Here is a 23,884-nt window from a genome sequence, read left to right as displayed (position 1 = left end):
ATATGAAAATAACATGCCCTGGCCCCAATATATAACATTATTTACACAAAATAAGTCTACACTTTAAAATTGTGTCCCAACTCAATTATTTCTTTCTAACCCCATGAATTTAATATTCTTATTAAGGAGAATAACCAATATGACGAATCTTGTAATTAATCCGGATTTTCAGATGACCTGAATCGGGCCTAATTTTTAGCCCACCTGACCCCAAATTTTATAAAAAATATTTCTGTCCAGCCCGATCCAAAACAAATTTTTTTTATTTACCCCTAAGAGACTGATTCAAAATAAAAATTCTTTATCCGCACAACCCGGCCCGAATTTATTTAGAAAAATTTAATTTTTTATTGTAAGAAAAAATATTCTAACAAATAAAAAAATTACCACCTTGTTTCCTACAAGAATTTTGAAATTACTGATATATTTAATAATTTAAGCCCCTACCCATCCTAGTCCGAAATTTTCAAAATAATATTAGGCCTGGCCCAGCAAGACCAAAATTATTTTTTTAAAGAAATCCGGTGAACCCTGAAAACTGGATCGTGATTTGCTGATCTCATATATATTATATGAAAAAAGATGATTATCGAAAAATGTGAACAAATTTTGGTATATAGGCATTTTCTTAAAAATAAACTTTGATGTGACGGTAGATGACATGGAATTAAGTTTCAATATTATCATTTTTGTAAAAAAATAGGTTAATTTATGCCTATTTAATTGAGTTTCACTTAATTGTCTAAAAAAATAACGGTTAGAAACCTATTATATTGAACCTGTTTCAAACGTCTAACATTTATTCAGCATTGTTGGACATAAATTTGTTGCATACATTCACATAAAAAAGCATTTTAAAAAAATCAGCTGTTAATTCAAAATAAAGGTAACAAGGTATAATTACTTGACTAAAATAAAATATAAGTTTTAAATATATATTAAGTTTCTAGTTATTTTACCAATGATAGGCATCATTTTACATTCATTTTAGGTATTATTTTTAAAATAATATTATTATAATTAGGCCCAGACTCGAAAAATTAGACCATTTAAAGTTACAATAATTATTTCTTTCCACCATTCTTATTTTTTCTTAAAATATTTTAAAAGCATTATTAGCATATATACAAACAGTATTACTATACTCATTATTGAATTAGTTATCTTGTATACTATGCAACTTAGTTTTATAATACTCTTATTAAGGTCTTGAAAGTAACATAACTCATAACATAATAGCTATTTATATACTTATCAAATTTATGCTTAGTCAAATATAATATTGAAGCATAACTTTATCTAAAACATCATTTTTATAAATATTTATATTATGATTTATCTAGATTTGTAACTTAAATTAATATAGTTTAAGGATTCAGATGTTTTAAATTTCTTTTTAATGTGATATTTGTTCTTAGAATTATATATATTTATTTACATCAAAGATGTAATTTACAAGTCTGCAATCAGGTTTTAGCTCATCAAGTTAAAAAAAAATTTATACTTTGAATGGGCAGGCTAAAAATATTTTTAAAACAATATGTGAACTAAAACAATTTTAAAATAATGGGTAAGTAGATGTGTGGTTTAAAAGCCTACTAATTGTGGACTTCTAATTTATGATATTAAACTAATATTGTATACCAATTATCTTTTGTAATTTATGGAGCAAGATGATCAACATACTTTTTTTTATATCAACTCTATTGAAATCGATTATTTTGCATTAAGGATATTTTCAAAATCATGAGCGATGTCTTAGATGAAATTAAGCGGGCCACTTGTAATGTCAAAATAGATTCAAACTGTGAGTTATATGGATCCTTCTTTGAAGATATTTTAGCCAAATCAAAGGCAGAAGTAGATTATATATATATATATGTATACATAAATGTAACCTTAAATATGTGATTAAAAATATCTCTTTAAAAGAATTTGTGTAAGAGACTGCATATTTTTTTTTAAAAAAATAGCTTGGACTGCAAAGCATTAGTGTTTATTCAGATCTATAACATATTTTTTTAAAAATTCATTTATTATTTAACATTAATTAATGCATAATTATAATAACACCAAACTAGCCATTGAATTTAATATTTTTATTTTGTAATAGAAGATAATGTAGAATTATATGTTAGCGTCAAATGTGTTTTTTCCATCAATGTGATATTTTTTGAAATATATTGTCACACATTGGAATTCTTTTAAAAATTATTTCATTCTGTAAAAGCCTTATCCAAGGCTGTTTGAGTTTATATACTGGATATATTATGGAAGAAATAGTATAAATATATTAAGTATAATTTATTTGATTTTGATAAGTTAACATTTATTGATTCCATCTAATAGAGCATCTAAGTGGTTGACAATAAGTTAAACATGGTTTTCTTTTAATTTGAGTATCATTATCATTATTGTAGGTGCACAAAAGCACATATCTTCACTTTCTAAAATAGAAAATGTGGTGGCTATTGATCCCATTGATCTAATTATAATATTTTTATTACAATTTATGTTTAAAGAATTGAAATTAAGCTGTTTACATTTCGGAACAAACGATAATGTAGATATACGACTCTTATATTATAGGAATTGATAAATTAAAATATTTTATATTTTGTTAGTGAATAGTAATATGTTTAAATTTTATGTAACGTGCATTCATTAAATTAATTCTGATATATTTAACTTATTTCAAATCATACTTTTTTTTTAATTTTGCTTTTCGTTTTATAACTTAATCTTTTGATATTATATTTTAATTTTTAGTTGTAAAAAAGATGTATTATACGATAAGAAATATAAATAAAGTGAACATTTTTTATTTTAGAATCAAGTGTTCCAAGCGCTCTTCTTCAACGACTGTCCCAAATAGAGGTCTGCATTGGGCGGGGTTTCGGCCCGCCCGCCCACACCCGAACATCTAAGTGGGCGGGTAAAAAAAATTTGAAAATGGGAAGGCGGGCGATTTAAAAAATTTTTAAAACTATGGACGGGCGGGTGGGTGGGCGGGTTAAGAAATTTAAACAATGGGCGGGAAGGAAATTTAAAATTTTTGTTCAAAAACAAACTAAAGAAAGATCGTAATTAATTAAATGATCAATAAAAATATTTATTTTTTATTGTATCAATCGTTTTTTTAAGTGAAGAACACTTTACTAGTTTTTCGACATCTTTATCTAATTTTTCAATGTCTCGTAATGGATTTCATTGTAATACCCGGATGTCCCGTATGCAATATATGCAAAACTCTTTTTTGAAGTGATTACGGAATGATTAATCTGCCATTCAAAAATAAAATACCGTCATCATTTTCTATTTCATCTATTCTTGTTCTAAAAGCTTGTAATTCTGGTGCTTGATATTTTTACCATTCTTGATAGAGTTAATGTGTCATAAGTAAGATTTCTTATATATTTCACTGTTTTATTTTCACTTGTTATTCTATCATCATTTTTCTCTATTGGGTTTCGCGATAAAGCATCTGCAATTATATTATTAACGCCATTCTTGTACATTATATTATAATCATATGCAGATAATTTATAAGCCCAACGTAATAATCTTTGGTATGTTAATAAGCATAAATCTCTGTTATTACCATATATCTTTATTAAAGGTTTGTGGTCTGTTCAAATTATAAATGTTCGTACATACAAATAGTTAAGAGATTTTTTACGCCGTTTATTATTGCTTTTGCTTCTTTGAATAATTCTTTTCAGCGTCTTGTAAAGTTCTTGGTGTAGGCTATTGGAAATTCGATACCATCATCATATTTTTGCATGAATACAGCTCCAAATCCTTGGTTTGATTCATCTGTTTCTAATATTAACTCGAGATCTGGTTTATAAAACTGTATAGTATTTTGTTCTGTTACTATTCCGAATAGCATCAAACGATTACTAAAATAGAACGGTATTTTATTTTGGAATGGCAGAATAATCTTCGTACTCACTTCAAAAAAGAGTTTTAAACGGGACATCCGGGTGTCACCTGAGGAAGCCGATTCTACTTTGGTGGAAACGACAAGAGATTTGCCAAAGCTATCAAGATTAGCAAGAAAAATATTGACAATTCCTGCGATTTAGCTTGCTGGAAGGTTTTTAGAACAAAGAAGAACGTGTTTGAATCCAGAAAATGTCGCTTCATTATTATTTTTACATTATAATTACTTATAAAATCAATTTTATATTTATTTCATAAATATTATATTTGATCAAATAAATTATTCATAATTTAAATTGAATGTTTTTTTATACTTAAATTAATTTCCTAAATTATAAACTTTTTGTAGAGATGTAATGCTGAAATATTTTTATTAGATGCTTAAAAAATTGAAAGAATGGCCATTATTAAATTTTAAAAGTGGACTTGGGTTAAAAATTTTTATAAATAATGGGCAGGAGGGTAAAACATTTTAGACTAATGGACGGGCGGATCGGGCGAGTTATATATATTTTTATAAACTGGGCGGGTTGGGAGTTCGGGTTAAATTTTTTTTAAAACATTGGGTGAGCGGGCCTTTGGTCCAAAAACCCGCCCAATGCAGTCCCAAATTTATTTGCTTTTGGAAAGTTATATCTTGATCAGAGTTTTAAATAAATAATTCCTGTTATGAATATTTTTAAAAATGGCGATTCCGGTTTCCTAAAAAATATTAAATAGTGGATTTCTTTTCCACTTTTAAAATTTATAACAAAAAATGGTTCGATTTTTATTCACAGATTTGTTCTGGTAGGTATATTCTATTTGGGACTTCGTGCAACATTGAAAAATAACTGAGTCCTTCTTTAATCAAGTATACCCGTCACTTCTTTCTCCCCCCCCCCCCCCCCATTGAATGTATGCTTTACCACAGATTAAATTGCCTTGAACACTAAATCTCTCTGTTTGTATTTTACTACTCATTTATATTAGTATAATATAAATATACCAAAAATTTTCAATTCAAAAGTAACGAGTATCGCTAGATATTCTTTTTAAAAGTAACGAATAACGCATAAGGCAACAACTCTTTTTTTTAACGGTTTATCACACTAATCTTAACATTTCTTTTTAAAATAATTCAATATCTATATTGTTTTTTTATGTGTTAAAGAAGAGGCCAGAATTTTCTACTGTTTATGAAGGCGTGAATGAATCAGTTGGAGATGAGGATTCAAGCTTAATTAGCCCGCCTTCGCAAATGCTCAACGATAACGAGCTGGAGTCTTGGTTCGTTATCATGTCCCATAGCTATAAATCTAATGGTTTAGCCTTCATTTTAAGACTTCAACGTTACGCTCTCGCGATGTCAAGATTTAGGATTTACGATCCAGCCATGTAATTTTTTTTCCAAAAAACATACAGTTAAATACAGAGTTTAACACCTTGACTAAAACAATATTCCGAAGTTCCTTACTTAAAAATTTATTTTAACAGATGTTACTCAGTTTTTTTAGATTCAACGCGGTTCCGAGGGTGTGCTATTTAATCGATAAAAAAAAGACTTATTACAATACGTAAATTAGAATTAATTTGCATTTTAAAAAAAAATATTTAGGTCATTTATAGACTCATTCGATGATGCTGTTATCATGGGAGAAATCAAAAAATACACCGAAAGAGAGGATGCTATAGATTATCAAATGTTCATGGTTATCTTACCCAACGATATGTTAGCGATGTATAGCTCTTTTAAAAACATTACATCTACCACTTTGAGTTTTAATTTTAATTATTTTATATAATATTATCAATGATATATATACTCTTAAAAATTTTATACGAAATCTGATTAAACGTTATGCATAAAAATATTGTAAATTATTTATATTATTTCTGGGGAACCCTTGTGATAAAAATTTAAGAATATTCTATTTAATCTTTTTTCGGCCTAGTTAAAGAAATATTTCTAGAGATGGCTACTTGTAATATATATATTAAATGTTAATAGATTCTAGGGCTGTGCCGATATTATATATCGGATCGGATTGACACCTATTTAACGTTTTCAGAAAGGATCGGGCCAAAATAAATCTATTCGTTATATTCTATTGTTTTTGATTATTTTATGATTGTATACATAATTATTTTTATTTTATAAAATAATTTAATAATAAATTAATGAAAAGGAACTTTATATAAAAAAATGGTTAAAAACACGAAAAGTATTTTAAAATATATAACGACTCACATTCAGCTAGTGTTGTTAAGCAAGCGCCTCGATTTGATTAATTTTTTTTAAAAAAACGGATTTAAAATTTTGGTCGGGAGAAATTATTCAAGTTTATTGATTAAGCCCACAGATGGCTGAAAGATTTAAACTTGTATTGGCCAAATTTTGAGGCGGCTTTGGTAATAACATTTTGGCTAAAATTCTTAAATGGAGTTGTTTAGCAACATTACATTCCTGGTAAACATTTGCAAATATTTTAAATGAGATTATTTAACCTTTGGAGAATTATAAAATATATATATATTTCATTCGTGAAAGTTAGTTGGTTTTTAAATGAACATCAACATAAATATCAGATCGATGAATTATTTGTGATTCGGCACAACCCTAAAATTCATTATTAATTAATTAGGCTATCAAAGAAGTTTGATATTATTACGCTGTGCCGCTTGAATTAATATTAGAACGAATAATATAAGGACTATTTTATTTTGCAAACCAAATTAATAAAATATAATTTTACAACAACAAAATATATAATTAGTTAAGAAAGAAAAAAAAAATCAATTTTATAATATTTCGCTTCCCTTTTATAGGGAAGCGCATAAAATACAATTTCATTATGATTCAACAAAACTTAATTTCTATATCTAAAAATAAAATAAAACAAAATATTAAAATACGGTCTAATAATGAACCGGCACAATTTATTTATTAATGTTCACGCAATAAATATTATCAAATATGTCACTCATTTATGACATTTCCCCCCTTTATCGGACCTCGTTGGCTCCAACAACTGCCTATATTCCTCTTCTCCTACCCGTAACACTGGCGTGTCCGGCGCCATTCGTTGATATAATTGTATTTCTCTGTTATCGGAAGATGCGGACGTTGGCTCCGACTCCTTCCAGGTTCGCCCCCCATAGTATCAAACCGTTCCTTGGGACACCACCGTCGGATATGTCCCGCCATTCCACAACCATAACATATCACCCTGTCTCTTTCTTCACGTACCGTTTCCCTTGAGTGCTCTGATGGTCTTCTCTTCCCCTCCATTGATCTCGTGCCTTCCTGGGCTAAAGCCCTCCATTCACTAGCAAGCGGTTCCATATCCGCACTAATTATCGTATTTCGCATCAAATGAGTACCCAGGTCTACATATCTATATCACATAATCATTTACCTTCTCATATTATTATTTTTTTTTTCTGCTTTCCCCCTTTTCTTCCCTCCCCTTTCCTCATCACTCTCCTTGCATATATATATATAACGACTTACTTATTAATAATCGGCATACCGAATAAAATGATATTTTCCTCTACCGAATAAAATTATGAATTTTATGTTTTCTTCTTCTCTTTCTTATTCAAAATTTTCCTTTTCTCAACACTCTCTTACTCGTAAATCATTTCCTTTATATTTCAATACCCCATCTCCCTAACTCTATTTCTTTTTTCCTCTCTTTCTCTCTCTATTTTCGTTAACAGAAAAACTTTTATTAATTTTATTATATTTTTTTATCATTTAACCTTAACTCCTACTATTTTTCTCTTAAGAAAAATTAAAAACAACAAACAACCATTACTCCCTTTATTAACATATTATTATTATTTTTTTTTCCTTTTAATTCACTCTTCCCTGCCAACAAAATACAACATTATAATATAAAAAAAAACATTATAATACAAATCACTCAACCCTAACCCCGTTATTTTTTTTTTTACTATTACTTTTTATAAAAAAAACATTATAATACAAATCACTCAACCCTAACCCCGTTATTTTTTTTTTACTATTACTTTTTGTTTCTTTTTTTTTTTTAAATTCATTCTTACTTTACTCAATACTTCTCCTTATTACATCATCCCATCCACCTATTCCCATTATTCATACCCATTCTATTCCTGCCTCCGCCCCTCCGTTTACCACAAGAACCTTCAACTATTTTCGCTTCAATATTATTCCGCCGCTTATTCCTTCTTCGTTACCGGTTTATTCCACCAAATATATTTCGAAAATTTATTTTACTTAATATACACTTTCAAAACCCTTTTCCCTTTACATTATTTTATTTAACCTAAACTTCCAAAAAATATTTTTTTTTAATAATTTTATTTCTCCTTAATTTATTTAATTCAACATATTTTAAACATTTCTCTAATATTTATTTCAGCTCCACCCAAATTTCACAAAAAAAAACAATTTTCCTTTTACCATTTTACTCTGATACATTATAATTTTTCTTTACAATTTGACTCGATCATACTTTGACTTATATTCCCACCTTATATATATATATACCCCTCTTTATATCATCCCCTTTCCCTTCCGCCTTCCGGAACGATCACCTACACCACCCCCGTGACCTTGACCTATATATATTTTTTTAACTTCGGACCTCTCGTTGACCTCTTGCCCCTGTCACTTTCGCCCCGCTTCCGTTCCTCTGCGTATCTGATCTTCATGTCTCACACCAACCTTGCCATCCTGAAAACGGACCCGACTTAACTTTTTTCCTACCTTTTCCATCACAACTCCGGCTCGCCATTTCTCCTTTTCACCATATACCCTCGCCCACACCGACTGTCCCACCATAAACTTTGCTGGTCCCTCCTCCTCCCGTTCTCTCCTCGGACCCTCATAATCCGGCCTCAGAGCATCTAACCCAATCCTCGTTCTGCGCCCTAAAAACTTCTCTGCTGGAGACAAATCCTCTCCCCTCCTACTATTATTATAATACATCACCGACGTCCATACTTCTCCTTTCCCATACTTTGCCTTTCGTAAGTTTGGAGTGGCTAAATCAATCGTGTCGGACGGTGGACCAGCGTTTAGTAGTGCAGAGTTTGCGAAAGAGAATGTCGAGAGGAAATTTGGAATGGATGGAGGGCCGAGATAATATTGGAGTAGACGATGGAAGATCCATGTTTTGGGTGGAAAGCGAAGAGGATGCGAGAGAATATATGTTGGGGAGAGGTCCGATTTATGTAGATGGAGAAATAGGAAATGTCCAAGACAGTAGATATGGAGTATTGAGGCCGCTGATTAGTGAAAAGAAGGGAGAGAATTTTGTAGAACAAGGAGTTGCGAAAAATTTGCGGGGGTGTGGAGAGGGAATAAAGGATGTCCAAAAGGAGGTGGAGAAGTTAGTGGAGAGGTATGGAGAAATATTTGAGGAGGAGTTGGGTTGTTTGAAGGGTTATGAGGTGGAGATTCGGATGAAGGAGAGATGTGTGCCGAAGTATTGTGCTGTACGTCGTGTACCTTTTGAATGGAGGCGGGAGTTAGAGCAAGAGTTGGATAGATGGGTAAAGGAAGATATTGTATGTCCGGTTGAATATAGCGAGTGGGCGACACCTTTAGTACCGGTGAAAAAGGCTAATGGGAAGTTGAGATTATGTGCAGATTTCCGAGTAACATTGAATCCGTGGGTAGTTGAAGTAAAATATCCGTTACCGAGGATAGAGGAGATATTGGCGAATTTGAAGGGGAGTTTATATTTTTCGAAGGTGGATTTTTCTAATGCGTATTTGCAGTTGAAGGTAAGGAAGGAGATGCAGAAGTTGCTGACCATAACTACGCCCAAGGGACTATTTGCGTTTAAGAGATTGCCGTTTGGGTTGAGTGTTTCGGCACCCATATTTCAGAGGACAATGGCGGCCGTTTTTCAGGGTTTGGAGGGAGTGTTTTACTATATGGACGATGTTTTGATAACAGGTATTACGCAGGAGGAGCATAATAGGAGGCTGGAGGAGGTATTTTGGAGAATCAAGGAGAAAGGATTGCGTGCTAAGATAGGTGAACAGTACGAGCCCAAGACAGTCCATGTGATACACCGTGTATCTCATTGGGCATCCACCAGACAAGTACTTACGCAGCTAGGTCTGCAGCATGTTGCACTGTCAACTCCGCTACTAAACACCGGAAGAAAGCGTGTGCAACAAAGTGGCGTGCTGTGCCAGCTGGGTTGCTGTTTATCCTGAGTGATAGATCAGCAGTGGGCGTGATCCCAGTCTCTCTTCCGGTGTTTAGTAGCGGAGTTGACAGTGCAACATGCTGCAGACCTAGCTGCGTAAGTACTTGTCTGGTGGATGCCCAATGAGATACACGGTGTATCACATGGACTGTCTTGGGCTCGTACTGTTCACCTATCTTAGCTCGCATCACTTTCCTTATATAACCAGCCGTTGATCCCTGCCCTGTATGGTGGTTCTCTTTGTAAAAGTTAACTTTAGCTGCGCTAATCAGAACCACACACAGCTGAAGGTTTTCCTTACTCATTGACTCCGCTATTATGCTGTTCTCTTCGTTTGTGTAAGCTGCCATCTTCGTTCTGGTCACTATCCTCCAGTCTCCATCTGGCACGGTTGTTTCGCCTTTGTAGCATATGAGCTTACAGCTGAAGCAGACATATACCGATCCCAGTAATATCTTCTTGTCGATCCTCGACATAGTGGCGAATGACGTGTGCTTCACTATGTCGTAGACAGCATAGTTGACCATGCTGTTAAACCTGCGATATGGCACAAATGAGTCTGCGACGTCCGTCTTTCCCTTCACGGCGAGGTGAACAACTGCTAATTTCTCTGATTCGCTTAGTGCTGTCTCCGTACCTGCTGCTAGTCCACCTTCGTACATTCCATTAAATGGAAGCAGCACCAACAACGAACACTAAGACTTCGTTAAAAGTGAAACGTGGAGAGATAAAACTATAACAGTTAAATAAAATAATCCCAAAATTCCAAAAAGTCAAGCTCAAAAAGACAAAAAAGCAGAGAAAAGGGAAGAGAAAAGAATCGAAAAGAAGCTAGAGAAAAAAATAATGACTACCTTATTAAACATAGATATGTTTGAGGATAAGGAAACGGTCTATAACCAGGATGGCTTTGAAGCTGTGGTTGGCCTGCCTCCATTTAATGGAATGTACGAAGGTGGACTAGCAGCAGGTACGGAGACAGCACTAAGCGAATCAGAGAAATTAGCAGTTGTTCACCTCGCCGTGAAGGGAAAGACGGACGTCGCAGACTCATTTGTGCCATATCGCAGGTTTAACAGCATGGTCAACTATGCTGTCTACGACATAGTGAAGCACACGTCATTCGCCACTATGTCGAGGATCGACAAGAAGATATTGCTGGGATCGGTATATGTCTGCTTCAGCTGTAAGCTCATATGCTACAAAGGCGAAACAACCGTGCCAGATGGAGACTGGAGGATAGTGACCAGAACGAAGATGGCAGCTTACACAAACGAAGAGAACAGCATAATAGCGGAGTCAATGAGTAAGGAAAACCTCCAGCTGTGTGTGGTTCTGATTAGCGCAGCTAAAGTTAACTTTTACAAAGAGAACCACCATACAGGGCAGGGATCAACGGCTGGTTATATAAGGAAAGTGATGCGAGCTAAGATAGGTGAACAGTACGAGCCCAAGACAGTCCATGTGATACACCGTGTATCTCATTGGGCATCCACCAGACAAGTACTTACGCAGCTAGGTCTGCAGCATGTTGCACTGTCAACTCCGCTACTAAACACCGGAAGAGAGACTGGGATCACGCCCACTGCTGATCTATCACTCAGGATAAACAGCAACCCAGCTGGCACAGCACGCCACTTTGTTGCACACGCTTTCTTTAAGCGCATGGTTAAATCGAATGCAGTTGTGCTAGTGCCAAACCTCGGCGACTTTAAAACTTTGAAACAAAAAGTGGATACAATAAGTGAGACACCTGCTATCTACCACATCGGTGCTGCTTATCTATGTGAGGGTGTACCAGCCTTGGCGAGAAAAATGCCATTCGACGACAACGAAGCCACGCAGTACATTGGTCGAACCGGCACCTATGGTGAAATTGTAATGAAGAACAGCACGCTCATGCAGTCGCCTCATTACAAGGGCAACTTATACCAATCAGCTGAGGATTATAGCGCTGATTATAGCAAGGCCCTAAAGAGATACATCGAGTATCGTGAAAATGAGGCATTTTCGATGGACAGGATATCGGGTATTGCCAGTGGGGTTTTGGCATACAAGGAGATCGCAGAGCTCTACAAAGTAAAGGTGAGCGATGAGGTCGTGACTCTCATGCAGGAGATAGAGTCTGGCACATATGTTCCGCCTGTTGCTGCTCCAAGTACCTCTAAATAAAGAGATGTGGAGAACAACTATAAAAAAAAGACAAAAAAAACAAAAAAAACAAAAAAAGAAAAATGAAAAAACCAAAAAAACTATAAAAAAATAAAATATAAAATGTAACAAAAAAACCAAAAAAAGTATGAATGAACCCCATTTAATCACATGTATGAACGATTTTTGTTAAATAAGAATGGCTGCAATAGTTAATCACGGTATGAATGAAAAAAAGAAAAAAAAAATCAATTTTATAATATTTCGCTTCCCTTTTATAGGGAAGCGCATAAAATACAATTTCATTATGATTCAACAAAACTTAATTTCTATATCTAAAAATAAAATAAAACAAAATATTAAAATACGGTCTAATAATGAACCGGCACAATTTATTTATTAATGTTCACGCAATAAATATTATCAAATATGTCACTCATTTATGACAGATATGGCGGAAAAAAATTTTCGGGGAAGTTACCAATCACAAGTCCTCTAAATTTTGAGTGACAAAATAATAAATGGAATATAATTCCTGTTTATTTTGTTAGATTTCCTTTTGTGTAATATTAAATCTTCATTTAATAAAATTCACCATAGTATAAAAAGAAGAAAAAAACAGGCACGATTATAGATTATAATATAATATTTTTTTAAAATATATATTATATATATTTATTAGTACCTTCCCAAGTCGTGCTTGAATCGACAATAAATGCAAAATTTCCGCTTCATAGTATTTTGTTTAAAATAATAGACAAAACTCGAATAGCTACATATGTAAGTATAATAAAATATACTAAATACAACCATATAGAATATTACAAAAGTTTTAATATATATTTCGCTTCAAATAATTAGTACATGCCAATCATGTTTTTTTTATTTTCAAAATAAAATTAACCCGTTGCTAGTACTGTTAAAAGACTCAATCTCGTCAATTTTAAATTAAAATTTTACCCAAAAGTGGTGAGAAAGAAAGCTTGATGATAGAAAGCGTTGAAAGGAATTTGGGGTTCATTTATGCAAGCTTCAAAAAAGTAACAGATGTCCAAACCTTCCAGCCATTTTGTGAGAAAAATCTTCGAGCTTGAATAATTTTTTTTTTGATAAAATAAATAAACGCCATTTAATTACCATATTTTAATCGAATCCGAACAAATAATGGAATGGGTAAAGTAAAAAAAAGTCTAATTTATTTTTATTAATTATAAGTCATTTTGTTTTCTATATATAAATTAATTTTAAAAGATGATAAAATTAAAAATATGCCCACTTTTTAAAGTAAACAATTTCCCCAATTTATCAAGGCATTTTCTCATATTAGTTAATATAAATTTGATGGGACTCTACATTTTCAGGTTTGACTATATGTTTTTAATCACGGTTCTTTCGGAGTGACTGGTTCTTCTGTTTGTAAATAGCTAAGAGGGGGACTTGTGTTCTTGCACTATCGAGAAAATATATCTAGTGTCTGGCCAATTTTTATCTTGGTTAGATAAATGACTGAATTTTTTAATACAATTATACACGAATTTTTATAATTGTATTAGAGATTTTATAAAATAATTTATAAATTGATTTGATATTTATTTATGAAAATTTTTTTTTACAAGAATAATTGCTTGGCGGATTTAAGAGATCTCTACCCGCAAGATCCCCTGAATTTCCACGATGGCGAAAAAAAATTGGGCGTCATAAAAACTCCTCATATCCTGAAACATTTTTGTCGGAACGGTACTGGTGAAGTTCTGGGAGTTCTAAATTTACAGTTTTATACTTTCTATTGCGTAATAAATTTATTACCGAACTAATATAGGTTACCTCGAGCCAGGGGCGTCGCTAGCCTTTACAATCTCAGGGGGCACAACTAGCCCCCATACTTCCCAATTTGCGGGGCTTCGCCCCGCTTTTGCCCGGCCTTCGGCCTTTATATTAATATATAATACATTTTTAAGATTTTCTAACTTGGAACAATTATTCTGAATTTCATATTTTATCATTTATCATATTATGCATACAAAACAAACTAGCATATAAATGATTAAAACAATAGAAGACATTTCTAAATATAATATTTTTTAATACAAAATCTATTTATTTCAGTATAAAATATTTTCGCTGATATAAAAATATTTTGCGTCTAAAGAATTACAAGTGATAAAAAAGGTTAATTAATTCATACATATGCCTCAATTGATAATGGTTTTTAAAAACCACATAAGGCAATGTAATTCTTAGAAACTTACATTGACAAAAAGTCATGTAACTAATATTATAACTCTCTATCATAATTTTTTATAGAATGGACCAATAAGGAAAAATTTATAGGCCTAACCAAATTAACAATTCTTGAAGAAGAGAATATAAACGGCCAATCCAAATCATTAAACTATATGGTGGTTAGAGCTTCCTCTTAGATGGCATGATGGAAGCTAGATAAGTAATCGAGAAAAGATATTATATTTCTAAAAGATTATCTTCCATTTTTAATGATATATAAACGATTACACAGTTGACCATTATTGCTTATCTAAAATATACTCTCAGCAGCTATAGTAGTAATCTTAAATTACATAGCCACACAAATAATGCTGGTTAATTTGCAGTCAAGATGATATGAGGAAATCAATTAAGATTTTATATATTGTCGCTCCAGTTGGTATATTATAAATTAAAATAATAGTAGTTTGTAATAATATCAAAAATATACTCGTATAAAAAATTTAACTCAAAACTGTTTTTCAAAGAAGAAAAAAAATACTTTCATAAAAACATATAAAAAAAGAGAAGAAAAGATTTCCAATTTATTACATCCATTTTAGGATGAATAAGATGTTCAATTTTTAAATAGTTGGCTTTATAGATTTGACTACAAATACTTATATTTATTATCAAAAGCATTGATTATTAAAATTTATTAAAATATTAACTGTAATACATTATATAACTGTAAAATACGTCTGAAGTGGCATTTTACCTAATATTTTATAATCAATTATATATAATTGAGGATTATAAACTATATGTCTACTTACTTTTTATAAAGAAATCTCTTATACTTATTGGACCTTGAAAATATTTTTAGGAAGAGGCATGATTATTAAATTTAAAACTGAATAATATAGTTGATTAGTAATTTTGAACTCGGCTAATTACAATATTAAATTTGTTAATTTTCAATTCAAAAATGATTATATTAATTTAATTAGGGTTATATAATAATTTAAATGATAAAAGTCAGTTAAACTTCAACTGTTAATGCTAAATTAATATTTAGTGAGGGATATTGATATTATATTTTTAACACAAAATTTGGTTGCAAGCTGACATAGTGAAAATATAATTTATATGTATTAAACTAAATAATTAGAATAGTTACATTTAATAAAAATTTAGAAAGTCTTATTAATTTTTAAATAATAAAATTAAATCTATATTTTACTTAATAGAATTATAAATGAAATCGTTCAGGAGCAGGGTTGCCATGCCTCCCCCCATCAGTGGGAGTCTCCCACAATTTTTTAGTTTACCCACATACATCTCACTCCCACAAAACTCCCACAATTCGAAATCTCCCACAATCTCCCACAAAAATCTCCCACAATTTTTTAATTTCTCCCACAATTTTTTTTTAGCATTTTAATGTTTTTAATATATAAATAATAATTTTGAGAAACAGTATTTGATTATTTTTATATTTTTAAAATAAATTTTAAATATTTATTCGAAAAATATGTCTAGTTCTTTTATTTTATTTTTCCGCTAATTTTAAATTCTCCATCCAATCCAATCCATTCGACATTTTCAAAATTTGAAGTTAGAATAGTATGTATAATTATTATAAATATATTTTAAATTTCTAGATTCTATAATTGCAGTGCTCCACTCAACATTTTCATAGAAGAATAGAACTTTTAGAAGTGGATTTCTGCAGCATAATTTAGTGAGCCTTTATTAAATTATATTCTTCTGATTGCAACTGCATATTAACAGCATATAGTAGATTTCCTATATGTAAAATTCCTAAATATACTTCTGCCATTTATTTTTGAAATTTTTTTTCAAATAGGACAGCTTTTATAATCTATTTATTTTTTAAAGGTTTGTAAAATTTTAAAATTCTACGATGGCGCGTATTAGGAGGAACCTGTCAACCAACATTATGCTGACTCAATTCTGTAAATACACTATGGTTTTTGCCAAATTCACTGAGGAATTATCAGATCAGAAAGCTGCCATGCAATTCATTGGTAATGCCAAATCTGCCATATTTACCATTATATATGGTTAGCGATGTCTTTGGATATTTCATATCATGAGAAATTTTTTTAATAGTTTTATTGAAATGACATTAATTTTGTTGAAATAGGGGAGGATCAAGGGAAATGTTTTGATATCTCCTTATTAGATGCATCTGTTAGAATTGCATATGTTTGCACATCTTTCAAATCGTCAAGAATTGACCTTCTGGATTTATATTCTAAAACATTGTTGATAGCCTTGCTCATTTTGTGTTCTACAAAGTATACTTTTCATTTATATTAGTTGTTAAATATTATGGGGAAAGATTCTACCAACATTGAGATGTTGAGTAACTCTCTGAATGTTGTACTGCATGATAGGTATTTACCATTTCCGCAACTGTAGTTGCATCTATATTATTTCTAATTTTTGAAGAATATTTTTGTTTTGCAATAGATGTTGATAGAATGCCCTGTACTGATTTATGCTTTGAAGATTTTTGATACCTCAAAATATCATATTCCCTTCCCCCATTGTATTAACTAAATACTGTAGAACAACTTCCCCGCACTGATTATAAATATTTTTTACATTGTAAATTTAAAATTGTTTGTTTTTTTATAAAATCTTATTTATACATTTATTTTTTTACATTGTAAAATTACAATTTTTTTATAAAATTTTATCTTGTTTACATTCTTTTGTAATTAAAAAAGATCGTTGGTTATTATTTTTAAACAAAATTAATATATTATAATAAATATGTTATTTTAATAATAAAGATAGTACTCTAAGAAATTTTGTGTCGTACAGTAATTACCTATTTTGAAAAATAGTTGCGTATTTTATTTTGGAAAATAGTTGGATATTTTATTTTGAAAAATAGTTGGCTATTTTATTTTGAAAAATAGTTGGCTATTTTATTCTAAAGAGTTACCTATTTTATTTTGAAAAAGAGTTGGAAATTTTATTTTGAAAAATAGTTGGCTATTTTATTTTGAAAAATAGTTGGCTCTTTTATTTTGAAAAATAGTTGGCTATTTTATTTTGAAAAATAGTTGGCTATTTTATTTTGAAAAATAGTTGGCTATTTTATTTTGAAAAATAGTTGGCTATTTTATTTTGAAAAATAGTTGGCTATTTTATTTTGAAAAATAGTTGGCTATTTTATTTTGAAAAATAGTTGGCTATTTTATTTTGGAAAAAGTTAGCTATTTTATTTTATAAATAGTTGGCTATTTTATTTTGAAAAATAGTTGGCTATTTTATTTTGAAAAATAGTTGGCTATTTTATTTTGAAAAATAGTTGGCTATTTTATTTTGAAAAATAGTTGGCTATTTTATTTTGAAAAATAGTTGGCTATTTTATTTTGAAAAATAGTTGGCTATTTTATTTTGGAAAAAGTTAGCTATTTTATTTTATAAATAGTTGGCTATTTTATTTTGAAAAATAGTTGGCTATTTTATTTTGAAAAATAGTTGGCTATTTTATTTTGGAAAAAGTTAGCTATTTTATTTTATAAATAGTTGGCTATTTTATTTTGAAAAATAATTACCTATTTTATTTTAGATTAGATTTTATATTTATAAAAAATAATAAGCGGATAACTAAGTCAATTCTAAATCCCGGACGCAGGCCGGGCCTTTGCGGGGCTTCGGCCCGCAAAAAAATTTTTTTTTAGCAATTTCTCCCACAATTTATATATTTCTCCCACAAAATACGTAATTTCTCCCACAATTTGAAAATTTTGACCTGGCAACCCTGTTCAGGAGGCAATCAAAAAAATTTATTTTTAGTTCAAAGGGATATTAAGGAGCCATAAAAAAATTTTTTACTTCAGGGGGCTATTCAAATTTTTTAGGGGGCTCGAGATTGCCTTGAGCATTTTCGTCACTTATTATAACTAGTTATCTATGAAAGCTTCTTATTTCCAATGTTTATTAAAATGAAATATGATATTATTTTCATTATATATTATAATAAATGTATAATGTATAATATACAGATACACTGATACTTAGGTAGAAATGGGAAAACTCATATCTTTCATTTTAAAATTATAAAAGATTTCAAAAGAAGGTTTAGGAAATTCGGAATTAATTAAAAGCAATGGCTTCATTAGGGGGGAGGGGGGTTATGAAATTCTGGTGACCAGCAAGGATATTTTTTTAGATAAAATTTCTTTTACAAATTTAAATAGAATTTCCACTTATTTGATCATCAAAAAAAATGTGCTCCTCAAGCGTAAGGAGCTAGCGATGCCATTGATTCTAGTGTACATAATGATCACCACTGTCTCTCTACATTGAATTTAATAATTTTTATGTATCACCAGTGGCGTAGCTAGGAATTTTCCTTAAAGGGGTCCATACATATAAAAGGGGGCTTCGCCCCAGACCCCTTTTAAGCTTTTGCCGGCCTTCGGCCGGGTTTATCTTACAAATCATAACCATATCTTCGATAATATATTATAAATATATTTTTTAAATGCATCAATAATATGTTATTATAATTTAGTATATTATTCTCAATGACTTTATAATAATACTATCCAGAATAATTTCAATAGTAATATAATATCCTTCCTCAAATATCAAAACCAGAAAAATATAATTCATATAAAATCACTTTTAAGTCTTTTGAACGTATAATCTCAAAAAAAAATTTGCTCTGAAGGGGCCAAACCCGAAAACCACCCCCGTAGCTACGCCACTGTGTATCACTTTATAATATATATATAGATTTAGATTTTATATTTTTGTATTCTTATGTTCTCTTAGAAATTCGCCTGTCCTTCTAAACTACACAATATGTTCTTTCGTCAATTGGCCAACCTATTATGCCGGCGATAAAATTGAATTTTCTATCAAATTTAACCGTGCCAAGACCCATTTCGCTGCATGCAATTTCTTTTTTTCCACCGATAATTTCAAAAACTCTATAAGATATCAAGTTTATCTTCATTTTTTTTCATCATCTGAAAATTATATTCGCATTCTTGTTTTTATATACTAATTCTTTTTAATATATATATATTTATATTATTGATTTATTATTTGAATATTATTTAAAAATAATTAATAGAATTCCATTATAAGTATTTTTTTTTATAAAATTAAAGGAGATAAAAAAAATCCGGGTATTGTTTTATTAGGAGTGATTATCTTTAATTTTAACGCAATTTGACGAAACTTAATAATTTTTAAACTAAAAGAGGGAAAGTAAAATCAATATTCTCATACCTCTAGCTCTTAAGAACATTGTGTTTGAAAATATCAGAGACCTGTATTTTAATTTTTTTTAAAATATACCCGGGTCGGGCCTATGATAATTTATTTTTAAAAAAAATTAGAGCCAGGCCGAGCGGAAAATATAAAACCCGGACCGGTTTGTAAAATATTTAAAAAAAAATCCGGGCCGGACCCTGCAAATGATATCTCTGCAAGCCTCCGAAAAATATTAATGCGAGTGCTTCCGTGGGGTGCGTATCACATTTTAAACTACTTGTATCTCAAACATGAATTTAATTTTTCGCAACGATATTTTTAAAATATATTTTGAAATATTCATCTATCTAATATGATAATTATTTTTTAAAAAAAACTTCATCCATTAAAAGCAATTTTATAAGAGTTATTAGAGAGTTAGTCAAAAACAAAATGCAATGGGATTTCTAGCCCAAAATTTCCATTTATATTTACATTTAGAGCGTTTAAAAAAAATTTTTGGGCCCGAACCAACTGGATTAAAAATCCTTGATATCACAAAGCAGCACTCATCAAAAGTAAACTACATTTTGAAACGTGGTGTGGTCAAATGAGCTACCAAAAAATTTTGATCTTTATATTTACAGAAATTTAAATAATAAACGTTTGTCAAAACTGTGAATCCCATAAATGTTCTCAGGGCTAGGGATCATTTTCGAAGAAATATTCTGTTTTTTTATGCAGCGAGATAAGGGGCAAGCAGAAGCAAGAAATAAAAGCAAATTTTTTTTTTTGAAAAGAAACATTTTACTCCGATTATCTTCTATTAATAAAATATTTAATGTTATTTTAATGACAGGGCTTCATTCACAGTTACGATAAATCAAGGCATGGCGGTGAGTTTCAAGTTGACTCTCCTGGAGATTATTACAAAAAGCTCGTGATATTTAAATTGAACGAATTTGTTTCACCCGTGAAAGAAAAATATATTCATGTTGAGCCTTCCACTTTATACGGATTTGAGATTGTTTCTATGCCTCAAGATTACTTGAGGGCTATAAGAATTGGTTAAATGATTTAAAATATATTTATATTTCGTTTATATGCAAAATAATGTTTACTGTACCCTAATTTTTGCTACATACAGATTGTAGTATTACTAAAATAATTTTTTTCATTTATTATTAAAGTTTCTATTTTTTGAATTTATTTTAAGTTAGAAATAAATAAAAATCATTATATAAATATTGATCTATAAGCATGTTTTAAAACCGGTTCGATATATTCTACTTTGCATTTGTCTTGATATAAATAAAAAACATCATCTTTAAATTTAGACTCTACCCCAAATAAACTTTATTTGCATCATTTCTTCTATAATGTGATTTGATTAGATAAGAAATGATTTTATATGGGCTTTTACCTTTTCTTTCATTTCTTCTTCTATAATTTTTTTCGGGAACTTGCCTTTTCTATATGGTAAAGGGGTATTTTGAAAAGATATTTCTTTTTTTTTATCAAGAATAAAAATTTCCAAAAAAACATATTTTTAAATCCACAAAAAGAATAAAACTTGGAGATAGAATAATTTGACAATTTATCCTTTTTTGGATATAAAATAATATAATACTAAGCATATCAAGCCAATTTAATTGGTGATAAAATGATCATATGGTTATTTTTTATCAATCCTATTAGTTGGATGGATATAGAATAATATAATCCTTAAAATAAAACACTAAAAAAGCACATAGTACAATTTAATCCTGGGGATCCCCCGAAATCTAGATTCATTTTTAGCTCATTTTGATTGCTAGTTGGACCTTAAAATATACATTTTGCGAAAAAAAATCAAATTTTTTAAAAAGTGGACGCAGGCGACAAATTGTCATAATAATTATTTTTTAATAAACTTTTTTGAAGAAAGTAAAAATATATTAACATAGTTTTCTTAACTTGGTCAAAAACTAATTTAAAATTTCCCTAGGAATTTTCTTGGTTGAATTTTCAAAAAAAAAGCAGAAATATTTTTTTCAAAGAAGATAGATTTTCGACAAATTTTCCCTAAAAATTCAAAATATTTCAAGATAAAACAACAATTCTTTTCTATAAATTAAATACTCTATTTATTTTTATGTCTTTAAATTGTTGATTTTGAGAAATCAAACTCTGAAAAGTTAGGTGAATTTTACATATTCTCATAGTTTTTTAAAAAAAAATAAATCTATCAAGTCATGCGGGAATTTTGATATCTATATTATAATATAAAATAATAATAATAATTTATGAAATTCATAAAATTAAATATTGACTAAATGTATGGCGCCATCTTGTGGATACTTTTTACGATATTTTTTAAACTTTCTTTGAAAACCTTTTTATTATACTATTAGAAAATTATATCAACGATTAATTTATATATTCATAAAAATCTCTTTCGTTTTCTATTTCATATTATCTCATATTTCAAGGATTAAATTAAAGAAAATAAGATATTTATACATTTCTCAACCTTGTTATTAATTATATAGAATTATTATATATAAGTTAAGAACATAAAAAAATATAAAATCATTTGTATTAACATTTTTAAAATGGTATATTATTATTTATAAATAACTTTAGCAAGTTATCAATAAAATTAATTTTTTATAGACAAATAATTTTGGTGATATATGTTTTAAAAAAATGTCAATTTTAGTACACTTTTTACTGAGGTACGAATAGAACATATTTAGTGTTTAATAAGAGGTGATGTTGTTTTGTCATTACATTTTTTTAATCTCTTTATTTCAATAGTTGCTGATATAATATGCTCTTCACCTTTACACCGTCTTTATTGATATCAATATCATCTCTTTTTTGTGAGGAAATTTTGCCAACATCAATCATAACTATTTCATTGAGATTCAAAAAATACGGCAAATAAAAAATTTAATATTGCTTCAATCACTTCAGAGGTTTTTAAATTTATTCTTTTTATAACCATATCACCTGTCCGATTGGCAGTTTATCATATAGAAATGACAATTGTCAGGTTCATCAAATCTATTTTTATATAAAATAAATATATTTTCTCCTATTCTTTCCTTCCTGACGCTTTAATGGATAAATAAAATTTTTGCACCAACTAATATAAAAAATATAACGTGTTTAAATCATAGTTTCATTTTTTTCAATATAATGTTGTTTTCAAAATGATTTTTAACTCACTTTTTAAAGATCTTATATATAATTAAATCTCTTATCATTTCTGTACATAAAAATTTTTTAAGACGAAACAACAATTTTTTTAATATAAATATAACTATTTTTTAAAAATTAAATTGTTAATTTGAAGAAATCTGTGAAACTCTAAAAAATCTACTAAATTTTACATATTTTATAGTTTTTAAATAAATATAACCTCTGCAAGTCTCTGAACTATATCCTAATATAAAATATTAGAAATTAATATAATTAAACATTAAATTAATGTATGACGCCCCCTACTGGATACATACTATATCATTTACCAAACACATTTTAAAACCTTTTATTATACTACAAGAAAATGATATTGCCGATTACTTAATATATTCATAAATATCTTTTTCTTATTCATATTATCACATTTTTTGAGGATTTAATTAAAGAAAAACAAGATACTTATCTATTTCCCAACTTTGTTATAAATTATATGATACTATTGTATATTTTCAATAATATATAAATTATCAATAGTTTCGGATTATTTAAAATAACATTTACCTGAAAACTCTATATTTATCTTATATACAAAATGTGTTTGTTTTCTAATTTCATAATTTTCATCATATTTTTTATTATTTATAAATGTTATAATAGTGTTGTTAAACGGCTCGTTGAGCCGATTTTTAAAAACGGCTAACTCAATATTTTAGCCAGAAAAATGTGGACTAAGCCTCGAGATTTCGATAGTATATATCTTAAAATGTCCTCAAGATCATCAAATTTAAAAAACAAGGAATTTACTCTGTAATATTTAATATCCGAAAAACCAATAGTCATAAGGTAACTTTATAATTATTGTATTGATTATAAGTTTCAAATAATTTTATTTATAATTCTTTTGTATATATTCTTTTAAATAATTATAACTTCTAATATTATGCAATTTAATTAAC

At 29.5% G+C, this 23,884-nt stretch overlaps 1 protein-coding gene across 1 annotated transcript; it reads left to right on the top strand.

The window, feature by feature from the left end:
- The first annotated feature begins 828 nt into the window (after positions 1-828).
- On the top strand, positions 829-20,811 carry LOC135924041 (uncharacterized). The gene is made up of 8 exons (XM_065459088.1): positions 829-894; positions 1,732-1,860; positions 5,099-5,322; positions 5,543-5,703; positions 12,970-13,067; positions 13,904-14,058; positions 19,314-19,485; positions 20,599-20,811. The coding sequence occupies exons 2-8, from the start codon at positions 1,747-1,749 to the stop codon at positions 20,809-20,811; spliced, it is 1,137 nt and encodes a 378-aa protein (XP_065315160.1). The 5' UTR covers positions 829-894; positions 1,732-1,746.
- The last annotated feature ends 3,073 nt before the right edge of the window (positions 20,812-23,884 follow it).

The sequence above is a fragment of the Gordionus sp. m RMFG-2023 genome, chromosome 2 (assembly GCF_954871325.1).
Source record: "Gordionus sp. m RMFG-2023 chromosome 2, tfGorSpeb1-WG-v2, whole genome shotgun sequence".
Classification (NCBI taxonomy): Eukaryota; Metazoa; Nematomorpha; class Gordioida; order Chordodea; family Parachordodidae; genus Gordionus; species Gordionus sp. m RMFG-2023.
Note: the sequence above shows the minus strand (reverse complement) of the source record. Positions and strands in the feature narration are given on the sequence as shown.

Bases quoted from the DNA above. Each gene is read 5' to 3' on its own strand.
- LOC135924041 (XM_065459088.1), top strand. From the start codon at position 1,747: ATGAGCGATGTCTTAGATGAAATTAAGCGGGCCACTTGTAATGTCAAA. The intron at 1,861-5,098 runs GTAGATTATATA...TATGTGTTAAAG, and splicing joins TAGCCAAATCAAAGGCAGAA to AAGAGGCCAGAATTTTCTAC. The intron at 14,059-19,313 runs GTTTTATACTTT...ATGTTCTCTTAG, and splicing joins CTGGGAGTTCTAAATTTACA to AAATTCGCCTGTCCTTCTAA.